At 32.5% G+C, this 21875-nt stretch overlaps 1 protein-coding gene across 2 annotated transcripts; it reads right to left on the bottom strand.

Moving 5' to 3' along the window:
• Positions 1–871: 871 nt before the first annotated feature.
• On the bottom strand, positions 872–13675 carry LOC115874981 (phenoloxidase 1-like). 2 transcript variants are annotated; one of them, XM_030890300.1, is made up of 2 exons: positions 12856–13675; positions 872–2274 (listed from the first exon to the last, which is right to left on the bottom strand). In XM_030890300.1, the coding sequence occupies exons 1-2, from the start codon at positions 13607–13609 to the stop codon at positions 974–976; spliced, it is 2055 nt and encodes a 684-aa protein (XP_030746160.1). In that variant the 5' UTR covers positions 13610–13675; the 3' UTR covers positions 872–973. The 2 variants fall into 2 exon arrangements, with proteins under 2 accessions (XP_030746160.1, XP_030746158.1); XM_030890298.1 differs by having other exon boundaries at positions 872–2269; positions 12851–13675.
• Positions 13676–21875: the final 8200 nt, after the last annotated feature.

Consider the following 21875-nt stretch of genomic DNA (forward strand, 5'->3'; position numbering starts at 1 on the left):
AAAAAATATAACTTTGGTATGGATCTTAGTTCTGACACACCCTGTACATTTCTAAATGATTTTAAATTATGAACATTGCCTCCCACATATACCCATAAAATATTTTGGGTATATGTTGTTTTCGTATAATCAACCGAGGCGAATGAGGTGCGCCACCCTGTATAAATTAGAAACCTGTACTTTAATGCCTTTTGCGCCCTCTGGCGCTTTTTCTTTAAAATTAATGCGCCTTGCATGTGGTCATATCTAATTTTTAGAACGAACAGTTCTTATTTCTAATTTTTCAGATATGGAAATAGAATCAGTAATTGGTGTGGTAATTACATACAAAAACATCAACGTGTTTAGGTGGAACTATTTATAAATAATAATTTATATATAGCTATAGCATGATAATCATGCAAGTATTTCGAATTAAAAAATAAACATGAATTATTTTAAAAAGATATACAGGGGGTCCGAATTGTATTCCGGAAACTTTGGCTGCATATTCTGTAGATAAAAATAAGTAAAAAAGTTCATATATAGAAATGTATGTCCTAAAATGCTTGGTTTGGGAGATACAGGGTGTAGAAGTTTCATTTTTATTGCGATTTTCTCCAAATAATTTCTGAACTATATCTAGTGGATATTTGGATGAAAATTGGTATCTGTGTGTTTTTTGACAGTAGTCAGTGAAGTAGTGGGTAGTCAGTGAAGTAGTCAGTTAGTAGTGGGGTGAACTTCAAAAATGCAAACCAGATACAGAGATCATTATAAATACTGTAAAATAAAAAGTTTTCAAGAATTAATTCTACTATACCTACGATGGGATTAAAATTAAAAAGTTTGAAATGCATTTTACTTCCTGAATAAAAGAAAACAAATTAAATTATTCAATTAACTTTTTATTTAAACAATATTTGCATTATAAAATTGTTTAGATCCAAATAAAATGGATCAACATTATTTTCATGCATTTTGTATTGTTCCTTTAGCTGATTACTTCTTTAGGTTTAAAAGTTTTATTTTCGAATGTTAAAGTAACATCTTGGACTCTCATGTTGGGTGTTAGGAATTGTTGTAGTGTGTCAACTCCATCTCTGGGCAGTCTATCAAACGGATAACCCATTGAACGTCGGTCAGGATACAGCTTGTCCTTAAGGCCACAATAAGAATACGAGTCATTGCATTCTCCAGTAACTTCTTGGTCTATTTTATCATCAGCTATGTTTGATATCATAACAAATAATTGACAAGGCAATCCTTCAGGAGTGCCCTTGGGAATAAGGAGATTATCGGGCCATCCGCAACCACAAAAGTTAAAACGAGCCAAAGCATCACCTCCTTCTGGTCTAGAGGTATCTACATCTCGATATGTCCTTTCGAAAGGAATTGTAACAGACGAATCGCTGGAATTACGCATGATGGTGTTCTTTCCTTCTTTCAAATTAACCTTAAATTTATCCAATTCGATAAACATATGCTTTTGGTCTGTAAATAACCATTCATCGTTACGTTCGTCAAACTTGGGAGCTAAAAATATTCTACATGTTCCTTCGCGTGCTAAATCACTTTGAACGTCAATTTTGTATGTAAAAGATCTATGTTGAAGATGGGTGAATCGAACAAAGACAGCACCGCGAGGTTGAAAGTCCATACCTCTTGATAAGTCTACATCCGATTGTTGCCAAAAGGTTTGTAGGTTGTTTGTTTTCCCTCCTTGCACACCTACTTCAATACCTTCAACTGTCACTCCGGGATAATTAAGTTGGTTTACAGTGTACTTTGGAAGGGCTGATTTAAATTTTTGGAAAAGGTCGTCGATGTAGGAATGCCAACGATAGAAAATGGGATCTCTCATTGCCGTGGCCGAATCACCAATTACTCCGAAAGATTCTAAATGTCTGTGATCTGGATCGTGAATAAATGACAGGAAAACATGCCCCATGTTGTGAAGATTGCCGTAGAATTCTCCGTTTGGAGATAGAATGCTGGCTTCTACCATATTACCTAAAATATCAATACCTTCGTTTTCATTCAGTTCGATAGTTTTACCAGTGCTATCAGTAACTGATTTTGAATTAATAGCCGCAAAAATTCTGTCTCTCCATCGTTTCAAGTCATCTAAATCGAGTTTTAAACCGTCAGTTTCTCTTCTAAGATTTCTTATTCTTTGATTTTCAACCCTTGCAGGCCATCCCCTGCTGGCTACTAAACTGTCCAATTTAGGAAAATATGCCTCCTTAATGGGTTCGTCCCAGTCGATAAGACGTTCGACTCTTTTCATTTTATATATAATTTTCCTGCGGAAATGCGTAATTTCCAAATTTCGCACTTTAGAATAACTGAAATCTGCTATAAAAAAATACATTTTGCGTTTTATTTTTAATATTTTTCTGAACATATAAACACAAAAATTTCCCTGCGGAAATAAGCTGTTTTCATTTTCTAAGGAAATTTATTTGACTTTAGAATAGCTGAAATCAGTTATATAAAAAATAAATATATTTTTGCCTTTTAGAGGCATTCACGAATTGAGGAAAATAAAAATTTTCCTGCGGAAATAAACTGTATCCATTTTCTGAGGAAATTTAATAGACTTTAGAATAGCTGAAATCAATTATATAAAAAATAAATATATTTTTGCCTTTTAGAAGCGTTTACAAACTCAGGAAAATAAAAAATTTCCTGCGGAAATGCTTCATTTTCATTTTCCATTTTTGTAAGCATAAATACATAAAAAATTTTCTTTTTATCACTTTTGAACCAAAAAAATCGTTTAAAAGTGTCTAAATACAATCTAATAATATTTTTACAAAATCACAGTTAATTATTAAAACATAAAAACCACAGCTTAAGACCCTCCACAAAGAAAAGCTAACCAAAGCAACCCAAATCCTAACCAATCTAATAATATATTTGCAATATCACAGTTAATTATTAAATTATAAAAACCACAGCTTAACACCCTCCACAAAGAAAAGCTAACCAAAGCAACCCAAATGCTAACCAATCTAATATTTTTGCAAAATCACAGTTAATTCTTAAAATATAAAATAAAAATGCATGATCCAATGATTTTTTGTTTTTTGAATCAGCCCTATTTAAGTAAAGCTTTAATAAAAAACAAGAATATGTGCAACATTCCGAAGTACTTATAGTTTACAAGAACCTATATTATCTATTCTACAAGAATTGTTATTCCTCCGAAAGATGTTTTACCCCACCCAGCACCCCTATTCGCTTCCGGGTCCCGTAAGCTTCTAAACTGAAAAATGCATGAAAAACAAAGTGCACAAAATGACATTGACACTTTTCCGCAGGAATTTTTTTGTATTTCTTTGCTCGTAAAGGCTCGTATAAAACAAATATAAGTTCATTTTTCATGTAACTGATTTCGGCTATTCTAAAGTCAAAGCATTTTTTTATGTAAAATAAAAATAAAAAATTTCCGCAGACACTTTTTTGTGTTTTTATGTTTAGAAAAATGTCTAAAACACACCCCGAAGTCTAGTTTTGATGTGACAGATTTCTAAAGTCCGAAAAATGAAAATGACGCATATCCGCAGGAAAATCTTTGTATATTTGTACTCCTAACGCCTTCTAGAACGCATATATAAAGTCATTTTTTATTTAACAGATTTCAGCTAAACGAAAGTTGAGCCGAGTTATCTTCCAACTGACGATGCGCATGGGACCAGTTTGACATCATCGATTGTCAGCAGACGACCGTATGGAAGTCAGAAAAATGTCCTCTGACAACAACACACCGTTTTTTTTTCGCTTTACACACATAACCTAAAAGATATACATATCTGTCGCTCATAAAGATAGGGCTTATTGACATTTAATCAGGCTGCAATACCTACTACTCCAAAATTTTCATGAATGGCTCTGGTTTGTTCGTTTCATAAATTATTCAAATATTGCGTGGTGACTGCTCCAGAATTTTTCTTTGAAAATTAATGCGAAATAATGCAAAAAACTAATGCAAAATCATTTTTTTCACGGCACATGCACAATTTTCAAATGTAATATGTCAGATACGGAAATAGAATCTCTAATTGGTATGGTAATTACTTGTAAAAAAAGTTAAGGCGTTTATTTGGGTCTATTTTAGTATCTATCTACTATCTATTGATATAGGTATCTATTGATATGCAGCATGCACGCATCATTGTTAAAAATATTTTTTATACGTTTTATATGCATGCGTTTATATTATACCGGATGCGTCTCTAAAGTTGTTCACCCTATAACTTTTTATTTTTCAGATAAGAAAACGAGATTTGGTTTGTTAATATATGACATAAATTAGGATTGATTGATGTATTCAGTTGCTCTTGGTCTCTTCCTGTTTCACCGGAAATGACTACAACTTTTTGATTTTTAAATGGCGCCCTCGGTATATATATATATATATATATATATATATATATATATATATATATATATATATATATATATATATATATATATATATATATATATATATATATATATATATATATATATATTTATTATATTTTATTTTTATATTATGTATATTTATACATTTTCGCTTAAAATCAAATCGTATTTTAAACTTCAATCTAGTGTACCATGGCTGTGATAAAAACACTATTTCTTAATCAAGGAGCCTTGGAAAAATTGATTTGATCGTCGAATGTTTTTCGTGTCTTGTCCTGGAAAGCTGCCCAAATCGTATTTGTAGTCATATTTCAATTTTTTAAAATGAAACAAGGGTGGCCCATTCCCATTAGCATATTTGGAAAAAAACATTTTTTACGAATAATTTGGTACCACACACTTGGGATTTTGAGTCAAATTGTTGTTATGTACCGCATGTTACAATTTCAAATAAACCATATGCAAAAATGTCAATAGTGGACACATGATATGCCATTCTATTCAGTGTCATTTTCTATCGAATAAAGTAGAAATACACCGAGGGTGCCATTTAAAAATCAAAAGTAGTAGTCATTTCCGGTGAAACAGGAAGTGACCAAAAACAATTGAATACGTCAATTAATTCTAATTTATGTCATACTCGTATACTAACATACCAAATCTCGTTGTTTTTTCTATAAAAAAGTTATAGGGGTGAGCCACTTTTGAGACGCACCCGGTATAAGGTAATCTCGTATGTTGTATTATGCTCAATAGTCGAATTCGGGCAATTCCCGAGAAAAATACGCAAATCTAGTTTTGAGCAAGGAATATATCCCAAACCCGAAAAATTAATTTTATTCGATTATTTTTTTTTTGCTTATAGTGTGATTTGAGTGCATTGGCTTCGCTCTTTTTCGTTGGATTTGTTTAGTTATTTGGCGAATTGGTTAGCGTGGTTATTTGGAGGTGGGTGTTAATTCATTGGTTAGTTGGTTTTTCGGGTTTGGGAAATATTCCTTGCTCAAAACTAGATTTGCGTATTTTTTTCGGGCATTGCCCGAATTCGACTATTGAGCGTAACATATGCACGTAAGTAAAGGAATTAGTATAATGCTAATAATATGATTACCGAAATGATTACGTACATTGATATAGATGAATAATGTTTAGTGGGACCGGTTTTAGGTCATGGAGTTAAAAATTAAAAGGTTAGGCGTATTTTTACTATCTATAAATATTAATTATAATAATACTTAACAAATAATGACAAATGTAATAACTCGTATAATACTTTATAGTTTAAATTTAAGGTATTAGTAAGCTCCCTGAACTTCTCTCTGATCGAAATTTATTGAAGGTAAAAATATACTGCTGTGTCAGAATCAAATAACCAATTTTTATGACGATGAGTTTTAAAATCCTTAAAATTGATTTTTACACGTTCAAGGATACCCAATATATTGCCATAAAAACATAAATGAATAGTGAAAAATTAAAATGTACTGTTTGTGTATGACACCTAGATTTCTAAAAGTAGTTATTTGGATAGTTATATCATAAATGTATTTAATATTTTCTTTATTTAGTAAGATTATCATACAATTTTAAATCTCTATTCAAAATTAGGATAGATATTTTTTGCATATAGGTGAAGAGTTATCTTCCAAATGACGATCATAGACTAATGTCATGTCCTAGAGATAGATTGGACACTGGCACAAAAAAGGGTCCGTCATTTAGAGCCACCTGGTGATCCGGAAGAAATTAATGGAGGGTTTTGGCATAACATAATCTTTGACATAATATTAGCGTTCCGTTATTTATTAGTGCTAACTAAAATCGTAACGTTATTCAAGCGCAAAATCATTCCTTGTAAAATATAAAATAATAAATAATAGAGTTTTTTTACTACCATTTTATGTTTTATTAGATCATTAGAAGTGTCAACTCGACCAAATCTAGACCATGGATTATAGTCAACATAGAGACTGTTATGTCATCTTCATATACAGGGTGGCGCACCGCATTCGCCTCGGTTGATTTTTCGAAAACGGAAAGATGTAGAAACAAAATATTTTATGGGTATATGTGGAGGCAATGTGCACAATTTAAAATTATTTTGAAATATATAGGGTGTTTCAGAACTAAGATCCATACCAAAGTTATATTTTTTCTTATGGAACACCGGGTATTTTATTTCATTTTTGGATTCTTGGGCCCAAAAAAAGGCATTTATTATAAGGGCTAAATATGTTGAAAATCTTTGGTTTTTGAGATAATTAAAGATATTTAAATTTGCAAGCTACAATAGAATAGATTATTAACACCCAGGTACACTACTTTTCAGAATTAATTCTTGTGCTGAGTTTAAAGGTAGAGAAATAAACTTTACAGAAAAATGTAATTGCGTCCTTAAATTTATACAGGGGTATCAAAAATTGCTGATCTATTTTAAGAATTTATTTTACATAAAAACTTCGCTATTTCAAATACAACACCCTGTATTTTTTAAAATAAATTAAAGCAGATTCAAATGCTTTTCAAACTGTATTATTAGGTTTCCTATACCTATCTAGCTCAGATTTTTGAATAAAGAGCAATTTTTCAATAAAATGGCAACCAAAGAGGTCTAGTGTCGTCATGGCAAGTTTCTAGTGACAGTTAGCTATTTTCAAAATCGAAATTAGTTTATGGACTTATTTAAATTTATACCAGTTTACTTTTATTTAATTTACCTACAATAGTTTAATAAATAACATTTATTAAATATGAATTTATTATTCTATCCAAGAATAACGAAGAACTAGTTCTTTGATTTATTTTACGATGACTTGTTTAAATATGAATTTATTATTCTATCAAGAATAACGAAGAACTAGTTCTTTGATTTATTTTACGATGACTTGTAGATATACGGATTTTTCTATAAAGAGCCAAGTACAAGTAAATTTATTTTCTTCACTTCCAACGACAGGTTTCTGCCTAATAGGTTTTTTATAAACCACACTACCAGCTCTGCGAAATAGGACAAGTAGTTTTTTAAAGGGACGCTTATCAGAAAGATTCCTATTTCGATATCTTTAAGCATAAGCCCTTGAGGCCAAGAAGCAATTTTTCTCACAAAATAAAATCACTAGTAACATATCTATTCGTTCCGCTAGCAGATGCTGCTTTTTTTCTTGATAAAATAATGAATACTTACTTATTAAACTATTGTAGGTACATTTAAGTAAACTGTTATAAATTATAAATAATAATGTCCATAAACCATCCATAAATAATGTCGACTTTGAAAATAGTTACTAACTGTCACTAGAAAATTGCCATGGCGACACCAGCCATCTTGACTGCAATTTTATTTAAAAATCGCTTTATATTCAAAATCTGAGCTAGATAGATATAGGAAACCCTAATATAGTTTAAAAGAGCATTTCAATCTGCTTCGATTTGTTTTAAAAAATACAGGGTGTTGCATTTGAAATAATGAAGTTTTTATATAAAATATATCCTTAAAATAGATCAGCAACTTTTGATAGCCCTGTATAAATTTAAGGAAGCAATATTATTTTTCAGTAAAGTTTATTTCTCTACCTTTAAACTCAGCATAAGAATTAATTCTGAAAAGTAATGTATAGGGTGTTAATAATCTATTCTATTGTAGCATGCAAATTTAAATATTTTTAAATATCTCAAAAACTAAAGATTTTAAACATATTTAACCCTTATAATAAATGCCTTTTTTGGGCCCAAGAATCGAAAAAATGAAATAAAATACCGGGTGTTCCGTAAGAAAAAATATAACTTTGGTATGGATCTTAGTTCTGACACACCCTGTACATTTCTAAATGATTTTAAATTATGAACATTGCCTCCCACATATACCCATAAAATATTTTGGGTATATGTTGTTTTCGTATAATCAACCGAGGCGAATGAGGTGCGCCACCCTGTATAAATTAGAAACCTGTACTTTAATGCCTTTTGCGCCCTCTGGCGATGCGGAAGACACTAAATTTGTAGTTGGATAAATTTTCATTGAGTGTCTAGGGCCTGTTGCAATGCTATTCTAAAATTTACATCAATCAGCTGAAAATATTTGGTTCGTTCGTTCATTCGTTTTTTGAATTAATGAGTTATTCAATATTCAAATTTTCCTTACGTTGTATCGCGTGGTATCTGAATGCACGGGAATTTTTCTTTAAAATTAATGCGCCTTGCATGTGGTCATATCTAATTTTTAGAACGAACAGTTCTTAAATCTAATTTTTCAGATATGGAAATAGAATCAGTAATTGGTGTGGTAATTACATACAAAAACATCAACGTGTTTAGGTGGAACTATTTATAAATAATAATTTATATATAGCTATAGCATGATAATCATGCAAGTATTTCGAATTAAAAAATAAACATGAATTATTTTAAAAAGATATACAGGGGGTCCGAATTGTATTCCGGAAACTTTGGCTGCATATTCTGTAGATAAAAATAAGTAAAAAAGTTCATATATAGAAATGTATGTCCTAAAATGCTTGGTTTTGGGAGATACAGGGTGTAGAAGTTTCATTTTTATTGCTATTTTCTCCAAATAATTTCTGAACTATATCTAGTGGATATTTGGATGAAAATTGGTGTCTCTGTGTTTTTTGACATGAGAAATCTGATTTCGATGTGAATATGACTATGTCTATTTTTCTATGTCAATATGACGGGGATGTATATTTTTTCTCTCAGTAGTGTTATTCAGGTACGGTCGAAAAGTTATTACTCTTCAGAACAGCTAAAAAATATGTAGGTGGTGCCCCCTACATGTAGGAGTTCATACTGACATCGAAATCGAATTTCTCATGTCAAACACTCAGACACCAATTTTCATTCAAATATCGGCTTTACTTCAGAAATTATTCGGAAAAAATCGAAATAATAATTAAACTTCTACACCCTGTATCTCCGAAACGAAGCATTTTAAGACATACGTTATTTATACGAACTTTTTTACTTATTTTATTATTATTTTATCTGGACAATATACTGCCGAAGTTTCCCGAATACAAGTCGGACCACACTGTAGATCTGGATATCTATATGACATAAAAGAATATCAGGTATGATTTTAGGATCTTATAAAATTTAAATGAAATGATAAGTTGCCTATTAAAAAATTAAAGTTGCCTTTTAAAATTAAAGTTGCCTAATAAAAAATTGATGTTGCCTTTTAAAAATATTTTTATTTGTTTTAGTAGTGGGACGAACTTGAAAATGCAAACCAACTACAGTAAAATACAAAAGTTTTCAAGAATTCTACTATACTTTCCATGGGATTTAAATTAAAATAGTTTCAAATACATTTTACTTCTTGAATAAAAAACGAATTAAATTATTCAATTAACTTTTTTATTTAAATAATATTTTCATTACAAAATTCAAATACAATGTATCAACATTATTTTCATGCGTTTTGTATTGTTTCTTTAGCTGATAGCTTCTTTAGGTTTAAAAGTTTTATTTTCGAATGTTAAAGTAACATCTAAGACACTCATGTTGGGTGTTAGGAATTGTTACAGTGTGTCAACTTCATCTCTGGGCAGTCTATCAAACGGATAACCCATTGAACGACGGTCAGGATACAGCTTATCTTTAAGACCACAATAAGAATACGAGTCATTACATTCTCCAGTAACTTCCTGATCCACTTTATCATCGGCTATGTTTGATATCATAACAAATAATTGACAAGGCAATCCTTCAGGAGTACCTTTGGGAATAAGGAGATATCGGGCCATCCGCAACCACAAGGCATCACCTCCTTCTGGTCTGGAGGTATCTACATCTCGATATGTCCTTTCCAAAGGAATTGTAACAGACGAATCGCTGGAATTACGCATGATGGTGTTCTTTCCTTCTTTCAAATTAACTTTAGATTTATCCAGTTCGATAAACATATATTTTTGGTCTGTAAATAGCCATGCATCGTTATGTTCATCAAATTTTTTTATGTCACTCCAGGATAATTAAGTTGATTTACAGTGTACTTTGGAAGGGCTGACTTAAATTTTTGGAAAAGTTCGTCGATGTAGGAATGCCAGGGGTAGAAAATGGGATCTCTCATTGCCGAATCACCAATTACTCCGAAAGATTCTAAATGTCTGTGATCTGAGCTAGTAGCCTAGTAGCCTAGTAGAATAATTCCCCTCTCCGATTTTTGTTTACCACGGTTGCTTGGGTAGACTAAGTGACAATGCCAGTGATGAAGATTCAGTCCAATATCTTCTGAAGTACGCCAAGCGATGTTCTTCTTCTAAATCGGAAGCTGTAAAATCTTTAGGAATCTCAATTGGTGTCCGGTCATTTTCGGGTACTACTGTAGCATCTTCCAAAGCTTGTTCAAATACTTTGCTGTCCACATACTTATCTGGGAAAGAGTGGATTATAGACGGGACATCTAAGTCTTGAGTATCGGCTCTGTGAAGAATTGCCACAGATAGCCAATAGTTGAATAAATAAGGATTGACTCGATCTCTGGCGTAAACTGCAACGGCTATAAGGTCTTGCACATTTCGTACTTCTAAGAAGATATTTATTAATCTTCCAGCTATTCTTTGGTGCTTTGGTATGAAGAGAGTGAAGTTTTCGTCCCTTGCCAGGTCCAAAATTTCACCAAGGTCTGGAATAGATATCTTGTTGACAGCAATTTGTTCCGATGCTTCTGATCCAAAACGGCTGGCACCAATTTTCATCCAAATATCGCTTTACCAGAGAAATTATTCGGAATAAATGAAAATAAAAATGTAACTTCTACACCCTGTAGATATCTCCGAAACGAAGCATTTTATACACTTATATCTTTATACAATTCGGACTACTCGGTTTATTTATGTATATCTGGATATGATTTTAGAATTTTATGAAATTCAAATGAAATGATAAGTTGCCCATAAGTATTTTTTTTGTAGTGGGCCGAACTTGATAAATTCAAACCAAATACAGCATAAAAAGTTTTCAAGAATTCTACTTTATCTACTCACGATGGGATTAAACCAACTAAAATTAAAATAGTTTGAAATAAAAACAAATTAAATTATTCAATTAACTTTTTATTTAAGCAATATTTGCATTATAAAATTATTTGGATCCAAATACAATGTATCAACATTATTTTCATGCATTTTGTATTGTTTCTTTAACTGATAGCTTCTTTAGGTTTAAAAGTTTTATTTTCGAATGTTAAAGTAACATCTTGGACTCTCATGTTGGGTGTTAGGAATTGTTGTAGTGTGTCAACTCCATCTCTAGGCAGTCTATCAAACGGGTAACCCATTGAACGACGGTCAGGATACAGCTTGTCTTTAAGGCCACAATAAGAATACGAGTCATTACATTCCCCAGTAACTTCCTGATCTATTTTATCATCAGCTATGTTTGATATCATAACAAATAATTGACATGGCAATCCTTCAGGAGTGCCTTTGGGAATAAGGAGATTATCGGGCCATCCGCAACCACAAAAATTAAAACGAGCCAAGGCATCACCTCCTTCTGGTCTGGAGGTATCTACATCTCGATATGTCCTTTCGAAAGGAATTGTAACAGACGAATCGCTGGAATTATGCATGATGGTGTTCTTTCCTTCTTTCAAATTAACTTTAAATTTATCAAGTTCGATAAACATATGTTTTTGGTCTGTAAATAGCCATGCATCGTTACGTTCATCAAACTTGGGTGCTAAAAATATTCTACATGTCCCTTCACGTGCCGAATCACTTTGAACGTCAATTTTATACGTAAAAGGTCTATGTTGAAGATGAGTGAATCGAACAAAGACAGCACCGCGAGGCTGAAAGTCCATTCCTCGTGATAAGTCTACATCCGATTGTTGCCAAAAGGTTTGTAGGTTGTTTGTTTTTCCTCCTTGCACATCCACTTCAATACCTTCAACTGTCACTCCAGGATAATTAAGTTGGTTTACAGTGTACTTTGGAAGGGCTGACTTAAATTTTTGGAAAAGGTCGTCGATGTAGGAATGCCAACGATAGAAAATGGGATCTCTCATTGCCGTGGCCGAATCACCAATTACTCCGAAAGATTCTAAATGTCTGTGATCTGAATCATGAATATATGACAGGAAAACATGCCCCATATTATGGAGATTACCGTAGAATTCTCCGTTTGGAGACAGAATACTGGCTTCTACCATATTACCTAAAATATCAATACCTTCGGTTTCGTTCAGTTCTATAATTTTACCAGTGCTGTCAGTAACTGATTTTGAATTGATAGCCGCAAAAATTCTGTCTCTCCATCGTTTTAAGTCATCTAAATCGAGTTTTAAACCGTTAGTTTCTCTTCTAAGATTTCTTATTCTTTGATTTTCAACTCTTGCAGGCCAACCTCTACTTGCTACTAAACTGTCCAATTTAGGAAAATATGCCTCCTTAATTGGTTCATCCCAGTCGATAAGACGTTCGACTCTTTTCATTTTATTGCATAACCGTTCAAAGTTGTATCTGGCCATAATCTGTTGATGCATATAATAGAATAATTCGCCTCTCCGATTTTTGTTTACCACGCTTAACTCAGCATTGCTTGGGTAGACTAAGTGCCAATGCCAGTGATGGAGATTCAATCCAATATCTTCTCTGAAGTACGCCAAGCGATGTTCTTCTTCTAAATCGGAAGCTGTAAAATCTTTAGGAATCTCAATTGGTGTCCGGTCATTTTCTGGTACTACCGTAGCATCTTCCAAAGCTTGTCCAAATACTTTACTGTCCACATACTTATCTGGGAAAGAGTGGATTATAGAAGGGACATCTAAGTCTTGAGTATCGGCTCTGTGAAGAATTGCCACAGATAGGCAATAGTTGAATAAATAAGGATTGACTCGATCTCTGGCGTAAACTGCAACGGCTATAAGATCTTCAACATTTCGCACTCCTAAGAAGATATTTATTAATCTTCCAGCTATTCTTTGATGCTTTGGAATGAAGAGAGTGAAGTTTTCGTCCCTTGTCAGGTCCAAAATTTCACCAAGGTCTGGAATAGATATCTTGTTGACAGCGATTTGTTCCGATGCTTCTGATCCAAAACGACTAGCTACTTGGGTACCAACTGGTTTATATTTATCTGTAAGATATTCAGCAGGAACAACAAAGGCTTTTCTCTCGTTGCCTTTAGGCACGAACACTGGCTCTTTTGGGCGGTCAAAGAGCAACAAGAGATTTTTTTTATCACCAGACATCTTGTAATTAAATGAAATTTCTACACTAAAATAATAAATTTATATGTACTGCTTAATATGATCTAGTCAATAATAGATTTTTGAAATGTTTTGTTTTGGATTTTATACTAAAATATTGCATTTATCTGACCACATATGTTATGTACTGCATTTTCTCATAGAAATAAAATTGTTTACTAGTGGTTTTCTATTTTGTGTTTACTACGAAGCTCATTTTTCAGTAACTTTTAGAAAAAAAATCCGAATATAAGATTGAAAGGGAATAAAAATGATTACAGTGAAAATTATATAAAGGAACTCTGATCTTTAATTTTTTTTAATGAAGTTTAATTTCTTTTCTAGAAAAAAAGTTATTATAAACATGGGTACGAAAATGCATAGTTTTGAATTACAGGATGTTAAAACTGAAAAAAATATATTTTTTTGTAATTATCTTAAATGTCATTATTTTTTTCTTGAATTTGCTGTAGGTAGCACTGAAAATCATTTATAACTAATTAATTTTATTTTTATTTTATTAATTGTGATTAATAAAATTTCGTTTATCTCATCAAGGAGATCGAAATCGACAAAATATCAAGATGATACTTTTCTTCTTCTTCTTCCTGTGCCTTGTGCTTAGCCGCACGTTGGCGATTGTCTGTACTCTTTATACAATGTGTAGAGTGCCGTTTTCGGCTCTTCGAAATATGGTGGCTGCGTCGCTGATGTTACACCAATCCCATATGTTTCTTAGCCAGGAATGTTGTTTTCTTCCTGGGCCTCGCCGTCCCTCTATTTTTCTTTGTAGAATCAGCTTAGGAATGTAATATTTGTCTCCTCTAAGGATATGGCCGAGGTATGAGACTTTCCTTTCTTTAACTATATTAAGTATTTCTCGTTCATAGCCTGCAGTTCTTAAAACTTCTTCGTTGGTGGCATGTGCGGTCCATGGCACATGTAAGAGTCTCCGGAGAGTCCACATTTCGAAAGCCTCGATGCGGTTCAGGGTTCTAGCCTTGAGAGACCAGGTTTCTGCGCCGTACAGTAAGATGGGCCATATGTAGCATTTTACTACCCGTAGTCTAAGTGTTAGCGGGAGACTGCGTGCTAATAAGAAGTTTTTAAGTTTAAAAAATGTTGACTTTGCATAATTCGTTCTAAGTTTAACTTCCTCATCGCAGTCCCATCGTTCATTGATCATGGCACCCAGATATTTAAATCGTGGAACTCGCTCTATAATATTTCCCTCCATGGTCAATGCGGTGTTGATTGTAGACTGGCGTCCTATTACCATAAGTTTGGTCTTGGCAGAGCGTTGATTTTAAGACCGAAACGATTTCCCATGTCCCCTATCTTATTTATTATTTGCTGGAGATCCTCTAAAGTTGGTGCTAGTATTGCCTTATCATCTGCATATCTAATATTGTTAATTGGAACTCCGTTAATCTTAATTCCTCCACTTTCTCCTTCCAGGGCCATTTGAAATATTTTTTCGACGTATATATTAAAAAGTATTGGTGACAGTATACAGCCCTGACGGACTCCTTGACACACATTGAAGGTGTCTGTGGATAAATTTTTGTTAACTCTTATCTCCGCGGTTTAGTTCCAATATACTTTCTGTATGATTCTAATGTCTTTGGCGTCTATTCCTATCTCGAGCAGTCTGTTTAGGAGAATATCGTGTTTAACGTTGTCGAAAGCCTTCTCATAATCTATGAAGCACACAAAGACATCTTGGAGTTGATCATAACATTTCTGGATTAAAAAGATAAAAAAAAATTATAGACTCGAAGAAAAAGTTTCAGAGCATGACTCATTAGACTTATAAGTCTGTAATCACTACAGTCTTTTGGAGATGCCTTTTTGGGAATTGTTATAAAAGTTGATTTTAGCCAGTCGTTTGGAATTTTACCCGTATCGTATATTCGATTGAATAGAATAGATATGATACTTTTAATCGGCATTAAATGGCGTACACAATTTTGCTAACAAGAAAAAAGTCAGTGGCATACATGTTTTTTTTAGAAAAATATTCCAGTGATAACCTATATGTAAGCCCTTGATGAATCTGTTGGCCCTTTTTTAACCTACTAAAATATGTTACACTCATAGTAACTTTTACCGTCAAAATTTCATTCGAATCGCTAACTTGGAGGAAAATTAAAATAAATCGAAAAAAAAAATGAAAACTCCTGTAACTACGAAACAAAGCTGAATCGGATCTACGTTGATATAAAAAATTAGTCTTATTTTTACATGAGGAATTTCCACACGAGAGTTGGCATATGTTTTTTTGAAACACTTTGTATACAGGGTGGCGCACTTCATTCTCCTCGGTTGATTATACGAAAACGGAAAGATGTAGAAACAAAATATTTTATGGGTATATGTGGGAAGGCAATGTGCATAATTTAAAATTATTTTTAAATGTACAGGGTTTGTCAGAACTAAGATCCACACCAAAGTTATATTTTTTCTTATGGAACACCCGGTATTTTATTTTATATTTGGATTCTTGGACACAAAATAAGGCATAAGACAGTTAGTAGCTATTTTCAAAATCGAAATTAGTTTATGGACTTTATTTAAATTTATAGCAGTTTACTTTTATTTAATTTGCCCCTACAATAGTTTAATAAATAATATTTATTAAAGATGTATTTATTATTCTATCAAGAAAAACGAAGAAGTAGTTCTTTGATTTATTTTACGAGGACTTGTAGATATCTAATATCTATATGGATTTTCTACAAAAGAGGCATTTTCTTCACTTCCGACGACAGCCTAAGAGGTTTTTTATAAACTACACCACCAGCTAAATAGGACAAGTAATTTTTCAAAGGAACGCTTATCAGGAGATATTAACTATTTGGATATCTTTGAGCATAAGCCCTTGAGGCCAAGAAGGAATTTTCCTCATAAAATAAAATAATAACATATCCATTCCTTCCGCCAGCAGATACTACTTTATTTTTCTTGATAAAATAATGAATATTTACTTATTATACTATTGTATATGTTATAAATGCCTTTTTTTGGGCCCAAGAATCAAAAAATCAAATAAAATACCAGGTGTTCCATAAGAAAAAAAATATAACTTTGGTATGGAAACATACTGTATATTTCACAATAATTTTAAATTGTATTGCCTCCCCACATACACCCATAAAACATTTTGTTTCTACATGTTTTCCATATTATATTCCTATATTCCGTTTTCATATTATCAACCGAGGCGAATGAGATGCGCCACCCTGTATAATAAGCAATTTTTAGTAACTATTCCCGGTTAAACCGGAGATGCCTGGAATAGGAAAATATTTTAATGTGAAAATATACAATATGGTCAAAAAAAAACGGCGTTTGCGATGGCTATGAAATGAAGATTACTGTCATTTTATACGTAAAATTATATGGGAAATGTCATCGATCGTCATTTCCCAGTCAACTGGACGCCGTTTTTATTCGATCATACGGTATATTACCAATCCTTGAACAAAAAAGGATTTTTTTTTCAAAATTAAATCTTAAAAACTTTTAATGAGTTTGAACTTAATTTGTGCGAAAAATCCTGTAAACAAAAAATACAAAATGAAAAGTGATAGTTTGAGATACGTCTTGATGGAAAATCATTTGACTTTGTTTTTGAACAATTCCAATATCAGTCAACATAAACTGGGATAAAAGTCGAGTCAATATTCCCTCGGTGAATCTAGAGTTGTAAATGTAAAAATGATTTCTCTCTGTTGACAGTCAATAAAGGACACCGTTAGCTGAAACTTTTCCTATTTACTTTATATTGCATGTTTACGCTATTGAATCTCTCTGAAGTTTCTAACAATTGTGTGTATTGATCTTATTTAAATTCTTATTGGCATGTGAAGACTGGATAATATACCGGGTGCGTCTCAAAAGTGGCTCACCTCTATATAAGTTTTTTATTTTTTCAGTTAAGAAAACGAGATTTGGTTATGTTAGTATATGACATAAATTAGGATTGACTGACGTATTCAATTGTTTTCGGTCACTTTCTGTTTTCCGGAAATTACTACAACTTTTGATTTTTAAATGGCACCCTCGGTATTTTTTTAATTTAATGGCATTCTGAATAGAATGACATATCATATGTCAACTTTTGACATTTTCGCATACGGTTTATTTGAAATTGTAACGAAAATTCGACTCGAAATACCAAGTGTGTGGCATCAAATTATTCGTAAAAAATGCTCTTTCTAAATATGCTAATGAGCCACCCCTCGTTCAATTTGAAAAATGAAATACGATTTAAAATACGAATTTTTTAACCGGCCAGGACAAGACACTAAAAACATTATGCGATCAAATCTATTTTTCCAAGGCTCCTTGATTAAGAATTAGTATTTTTAATGACATATGATATGTCATTCTATTCAGAATGCCATTAAAGTAAAAAAATACCGAGGGTGCCATTTAAAAATCAAAAGTCATTTCTGGTGAAACAGGAAGTGACCAAAAACAATTGAATACGCCAATCAATTCTAATTTATGTCATATACTAACATACCAAATCTCGTTTTTTATCTGAAACAATAAAAAAGTTAGGGATGAGCCACTTTTGAGACGCACCCGGTAGATAGTATTGTTAGAGTATAAATTGTGTATTGTAAATGAAAGTATCAGTTCAGGATGTAGTGTATTTATGTGAATAAAAGGCATATGTTTTAAACTCTGAACTATTAAAAAATAATTAATATTTTTCTTCAATAAACAGTAATTACTACTAATAGACCAGTCGACAAGTGGTTTTAGGTGGAAATAATTAGGGGCAAGCTGCAATTAACACTTATTCTCTTTGTTTTGCTTTGTTGAATACTCGACTAAATTTGCACGGTCTATGGATCCCGGATTTGCCGCCATATTGGAAAATCTTGTCAAATTATGACATTTTTATGTTTTTTTTAAAAATAACTCGGTCTGGGTGCACTGTACAGAAAATTTGCAAGAAACCAAAAAGAAAGCTATTTAAATTCTCTACAAAATCCCTATTCATCGATTTCGTGCATGAACAGGTTAACGAGATACAGGCGCTTAAATATAAAGAATATATTTTCTAGTGGTTCATTTAATATGAGAAACTGATTCTATGTAAATTTGAATAATTGGCCAGTACAAATTTGTGTTTTTTTGTGCTCGTTTCCACACCACCTCGGCGCTCTTTTTTTAAATGGTTTTCCCTATAGGCCTAATCCACTTTCTTGCCGTTGCAAATGTTCTATTCATAAGAATAGAACATTTGCAACGGATATAAATCCATATGATATGATACGCTTTATAAGTATGTATTTTCACCGTCTGCTATTTTTTTGACGTAGAATATAAAGTATAAATTTGACGTCTTCGATATTTTCGTTGGTCATTAATTCTTCTAATCGAGAATCGATTTCTTCGTCGTCCCCTGGATCTTCTAGAGTTATTTCAGAATTTGAACACGCTCTTCCCTGACACGAACCGCACACTACCGAACAGTGCAATCCTGCTGTTTTGCAGCTGCAGGCTGCCTTTCAGTTCATTGGACGACTGCTTCCAACCCCAGTCAGTGGATATTTTTTCGTTACCGTACCATTTTTGGACTCGTAGGTATGTACGAAATGAGTGCATGCGAGCCGCATCTTCGGTTGGAGGAAGGGATGCAAGATTAAATAGACTCTTTGATTTTGAGTTTATAATCATCTGCTGATGATGCTAACATGGTTAGCGAAACGCGCGTCCAGTGTAAAAGTAAAAGTGTTTTGGTGTATTGTGGTGATTTAGTGTTTTTATTTTGCTGTGTGACACCAAAGGTTCCAACCCTCAACTGTAAAGACTCTTTGTTATAGATTGCGCAAAAAAATCGATGTCTATAGATGTGTAGTGATGTGTCGTCGCTCTTTGACCCATAAAGTGCAAGAAGAAATTGAATTCCAACTTTGGCTATGCTTTCTGGAGTTGCATTTGGGTCTCTAAAACAGTAAATGGCAATTTTCAAACTTGTCTGATTTCTTAGAACCTTAAGGAACTTCATTTTACCCTGCCTGTAAATTGCTGAAGTATTGTCGCACCCACTAAATGCATGTAAAAACAAATTGTTTTCTTTCACAGCCGTGTCCAATATTGATGCAGAGGGTGAACAGAGTGCATTTCCAGCTTTTTCCTTTCCTTGCTTTAAAAAGTAGATGTTATTCTGAGACTCGCATAGTGCAGTAAGTATAACCAGTAAATCAATGTTCTCGATTAGAAGAATTAATGACAACGAAAATATCGAAGACATAGACATTGAACAAGAACCAGATGAACAGTTTGATGAAGAATATATTCATGAGTCAATTGATCAACCTTCTACGTCAAAAAAAGCAGACGGTGAAAATACGAGTACATACTTATAAAGCATATCATGTCATATGGATATAAAAATAGAACATTTGCAACGGCAAGAAAGTGGATTAGGCCCATAGGGAAAACACAGCACAAAAAAACACAAATTTGTACTGGCAAACTATTCAAATTTACATAGAATCAGTTCCTCATATTAAATGAACCATTAGAAAATATATGCTTTGTATTTAAGCGCCTGTATCTCGTTAAACGAAATCGATGAATAGGACTTTTTTGTAGAGAATTTAAATAGCTTTCTTTTTGGTATCTTGAAAATTTTCTGTACAGTGCACCCAGACCGAGTTATTTAAAAAAAAAAACATAAAAATGTCATAATTTGACAGGATTTTCCAATATGGCGGCCAAATCCGGGATCACCGGGCGACCGTGCAAATTTAGTAGAGTATTCAACGAAGCAAAACAAAGAGAATAAGTGTTATTGCAGCTTGCCCCTAATTATTTCCACCTAGGCCTTTTTAAAACGACGTACCGACTGGCCTATACGATGTAATCACAAATAAAAATAATGTTAAACAAGCCTACATTCATAAAACATCTACTAAAACCGAGCCTATAAGCACAAAATATCTAGCTACGCAAGCGTAGCTAGATATTCTGTGCTATAGGTAATTGGTTATATACAGTATGTCCCTGGGTTGTCTTTACAAGATGAAACACACATGATGTTTTTTATTATTGACATTTTGAGAAAAATAAATTCTTCTTAAACATTTTTGCTTGTTCTAAAATCTTACATATCTATTGTGTGTCCCCCTTTCTTGAGTTATATCGAGTTATAAACTTATTTTGTCAACTTTATTCATCATACAGTCTCAGGGTTTTGACAAAAAAAATTAAACAATAGTACACTGCATATTGTGCATCAGGATAAATATCGTGACAGTAAATGTCTTAATAATGCCGTAATGTAATGTTATACCTGCCAACTGCGACAATGATTTATTTTTACAAAAATAAGTCAAGTAGAGTCAAACAACACAAAGTTGAGAAATATGTATACAGGGTGTTTCCTAATGACATACTAATATTTAAAGGGGTGATTCTTGGAGCTATTTTAAGAAACAAACTTCATATGAACGTATTTCCCAAACATTTTAACTTTTGAGATACAGGGTGGTAAACTTTTCTAAAAAAATATTTTGTTTCATAACTGTGATGTTATTATAGATATATCTATGAAACTGGATACACTTCTTCTATGAATAAAAATGCATTTTTTGAGGTACAAATCATTGTATTTATTTTAACCAGTGGCGTCTATACGGGTTTTAAATTGAAACATTTTAATGAAAAAAATGGTATCTACTCCACTGACTTCTCTTAAAATAAACATTAGTTTCAAAAAATCTTTCATTCGTTCGTAACAATAAATATCTCTTCGTCTGACTGACGTCATAGTTTTTCTTTAAAAAATTAAAATTATTTTACAAAAAAAAATTCAGATCTAAAATTTGTTTGGAAATCGTTTCTGCATTGGCTGTATGAAAATTAAACGATACAGCAAAAAAATGTTTGGTACATAAAAAACATTTTTATGCATAGAAGATCTGCATCAAATTTCATAAAAACCACAATAACATCAGAGTTATTAAAAAAAAATACCACCCTGTATCTCAAAAGTTAAGATGTTTAGGTTATACATCCATATGAAGTTTTTTTTCTTAAAATAGGTCCAAGAGTCACCACCTTAAATATTAGCATGTCATTAAGGAACACCTTGTATTTTTTTATTTTTTTTTTTGATAGATCTGATGTGAAGAATTTCCTGAAACACTATGCGACTGTTTTTTGTTTATAAAAATACTGTAGAAAGTAGAATTTTTTTATTTCTTTAAATGTAGGTTTATTACAGCCAAAGACGTGAAATTTT

This window comes from Sitophilus oryzae, unplaced genomic scaffold, assembly GCF_002938485.1.
Source record: "Sitophilus oryzae breed Bouriz unplaced genomic scaffold, Soryzae_2.0 scaffold_130_pilon_pilon, whole genome shotgun sequence".
NCBI lineage: Eukaryota > Metazoa > Arthropoda > Insecta > Coleoptera > Curculionidae > Sitophilus > Sitophilus oryzae.